At 45.5% G+C, this 3442-nt stretch overlaps 1 protein-coding gene across 4 annotated transcripts in view; it reads right to left on the bottom strand.

Annotated features, from left to right (window-relative positions):
- The window catches only part of UBE2B (ubiquitin conjugating enzyme E2 B), a 36302-nt gene that overhangs the window by 7645 nt on the left and 25215 nt on the right, over positions 1 to 3442 (bottom strand). Inside the window, exon 1 of one of the 4 annotated variants that reach the window (XM_026858036.1) lies at positions 1235 to 1322. The exons of the other annotated variants lie outside the window; for them this stretch is intronic. Within the exon in view, the coding sequence (XP_026713837.1) occupies positions 1235 to 1272 (38 nt within the window). The 5' untranslated portion in view covers positions 1273 to 1322. Of the gene's footprint in view, positions 1 to 1234; positions 1323 to 3442 lie in introns of those variants that run through there. 4 annotated transcript variants of the gene reach the window in all.

Below are 3442 nucleotides of genomic sequence, written 5' to 3'. Positions count from 1 at the left end.
CGTGGCGGCGTTTGGAAGAGCCAGCGGGATCGGACGCCCGGCTCTCTGGGTCCGTCGCCAGAACGGCCCTCCGCCCTCACGGGAGAGAATGTTTAATTTTTATTTTTTTTTTTAAATAACACTTTTGGGGTTTTAGCAGCGGAGAAACGGCAGGCTCTGCTTTTAGTTTGGAGCTGCTGAAGGACCTTGAACTGCCTCAAGCGGGGCTGGGGGCTGGCAGGGCCCATAAATACATGGGGGGGCTGAGGGGGGGCACGGCAAACTGCAACCCCGCGATCACTTAAACCACACAAGGATTGAAACCGCACAACGACTCCGGCATATGAGCACATGGAGGATCAGAAATCATTTTACAAAACGTCACTTACCCCGCTGGCTCCAAAAGAAGGTAGTGGGGAACCTGGGAAGCGATGTTAATTTTCAATTTTTAAATTTTTTTTCTTTCCAATCCCCATAACTCCAACAGACTCAAGCAGATCTCTTTGAAGTCGTGACCTAATTCTTACACCAAGCCCTGGAAGTTGGCCCCACAATTTAGCTTTGTGTGATTACATGTGCCTCCTTGCTTTTCTTTCAGATGATTTTAAGGAGGTCAAAACATCATGAGACTCATAATGAAGTGACAGAAATAAACATTGTCTTCATCCTCTGCCCATTTCTTCCGCCTCTGGCTATCCCTGTGCTTGAAGAGCATCAATCCTGGGTTTAATATAGCACAAAGCTCATAACTGCTTTTTGCCAAAGTCCGTGCCAAGCCCGCGTGGCAGCAGCTCCACTGACACGGGTTATTTTAGATGCAGACTGACCCCAGCGCTGCTCTGACCCGGTACCTCCCCCAGGTCAGGATTTCACTCTGCAAGGGCTTACGCTCCCAACAGTTTTTAACCCAAGGTCCCACCTCAGGGAGAACATTCAGACACAAAATGAGAGATATATGAATTCACGTAAAGCCTGGTACTTCAGGGGGGCAAGCTTTTCACAGAGGCCCGGTAACAAAACTATCATTCCCCAGACCAGTGAGAAACGGTTCCCTCCAAGCAATCCTCACTTCTGCATTTTCTTCCTCCTCCATCACACAGACGTTTTGATTTTATATTCCACTGCTGCTCCTCTAGCTTTATACAGTTTATATTTAGCTCCAGCTAATTTGTAAGGGGGGAGGCCTACTGTAAAAAGCAAGTACAAGCTTGGACCTGTGTAAATAATTACCATCATTATTTTGCTGTTAACTCGCGCTCTGCCGCAATTGCCCAGGCAGGGCAGCGAGAGCATCCCTGACCCGAAGGGCTGCTCTACCCTTGGAAGCTCAAGCCCCGTTCAACACCCCCCACGCTCGGAGCCCCCCTGCACTCACAGCCTGCAGAAAGGAAAAACAACCCAAAGATCAGGCACCGGACAAGAGTTAAGTCTGAAATCCTGTGTTATTTCCACCTGGCTTGGGAACTTTTTCAACAACATCTCAACAGCGACAGTATTTCTCCTCTGACACCACCGGGGAGCAATGTGTTGACATTATCTAACGGAACATTTTTAATCCTACCTGGCAGTTACACAGGTGGGGCTGGTAGTTTTATTAAAAAAATTGAAAGCTGTTTTTTTCTCTGAAGAACCAGCTGCAATTTCTGCTCTGTTGGTCGTATGGCACATGTAGGTTTTAAAAATGAAGTTAACTATAACCCAAGCTAGTTTTAAAAAAACCCAACCAGTCCTACTGTAATGATAAAAGTGAGGCTCTGCCCCTGCTAAGGTGGTTTAGCATGTCTCAAAATTAAATCTGCACTAAATAACCACTTTAGATTTATATCTGCTGATAATTATTGCCAGTACCTTCTTGCTTAATGAATTTAAATGCATCACTGCCATTGTTTAATTTCACTATGGGCATTTTAGTTCAAACATTTTCAATTTATCACACACTTGTAATCCACCAATTTCCAGAGCCAGGTGGAAACAACAATTTCAAACTAACTTTTTCAGTTGGTGTCTTGAGGGTTTGTTTTCTTTTCTGTGCAACCATTAAAACTATCTACTATAACAATGCTTCAAAAACTTGGAAAAAATCCTTACACAGTGTGCAGTCTAGAACATGAATGAATGTTTTCCTTCTACAAATTTCCTGAATAGTCCTGAAGTAGGTATAACAACTTCCTGATCAGAAAGTTGTTTCAAGTGCAGTTTTTATCCCTATATTCTCCCCCAAAAATGATATTTGGTGAGGGATGGCATTAATAAAAAAGTAGCATTTTGCAGCATAGTCATTCTATATGACTCTTGAGTAAACACTACGTATTTTTGTAGCATTTTGCAAACCCAAAACATTTCCAGGCTTTGTTCCATCGTGAGCTGAGAAGCTTGAGAACTAACAGTGAAAGCAAACTACTTGCTTCTCTGTTTGTTGAAAAAATCCATCCTCCTCATAACTTTTTTTTTTTTCTAGGTCACTCTCTCATGCTGCAGTATTCCTCTGGGAAGAGTTATTTATATGACCATCGCCCAAGCTCAAGACTCCAAAATCAGAAGAATGAATAAGCCAAGTCACCTGTTAGAAACTGGTTTTGTTCTCATTCATTGCAGCGGCCACTGTGGAGCGACAAGGGGAGACTCTGCCATGGCAGGTGCCATGCCACACTTCTCTTCAGGGAGACAATTCTTCTTCCCAAAGTACTCGGGAACAAGGATAGTGCGCCAGGTCATGTGGCAAAGAAATGACTGATTCGCTCATCCTTAGCTCCGATATAGGAGCAAGTAAGTGGAGACAGTAAAGAGAATTAAGGATCTTATTTAATCTGCGCAGCAGCAAACCTAGAAGCAGCCTCTGAAACCCCACAGGTTATTGATTTAAGGGTGTTACTTCAGTGCACCCCGATTCCCAGCCCCTCTTCTGGAGTCTCTGAGCTTCCTCTGTGCCCGTTACAGCCTCCAACCCCACTTCAGGTTTCCAAGAAAAATACCAGACTTGGAAGAAATCCCTGTACAGGCCTCCTCAACCTATCCTCATATTTTATCAGGAAACTACTGATGATTATTCTTTGACTATATTTCTGCAAAGCATCCACTTACTTAAGGGCATACTACCTACAGGAACTATCATGACAAAACCCCTGAGGTACTCCACCTGCCTCACTCTCCACTAAACCGCCTGACCAGACGGTATCGAGCACCCATCCTAAGCGACTCCACTTCTCCACAGGCTCAACGCAGCCACCTACTTTTTGAACACCTACTGTTCAAGAACCTAAAGGAACACCCTCACATCTGATGCATGTATTGATTTATTTCTGCAAAGAGCGAGGCATGGAAGATGGCAGTTCTGCCTCTGGGGGCAGCAGCCGGCGCTGCTGAACGCCCGCCATTACCTGACGCCACAACCCGCGGAGGCAAAGTCACATTTAAGGACCCGGACCCGGACCCGGACCCGGACCCGGACCCGGACCCGGACCCG

Source organism: Athene cunicularia (assembly GCF_003259725.1).
Source record: "Athene cunicularia isolate RWA chromosome 13 unlocalized genomic scaffold, athCun1 chr13_part1, whole genome shotgun sequence".
Taxonomy (NCBI): domain Eukaryota; kingdom Metazoa; phylum Chordata; class Aves; order Strigiformes; family Strigidae; genus Athene; species Athene cunicularia.
Note: the sequence above shows the minus strand (reverse complement) of the source record. Positions and strands in the feature narration are given on the sequence as shown.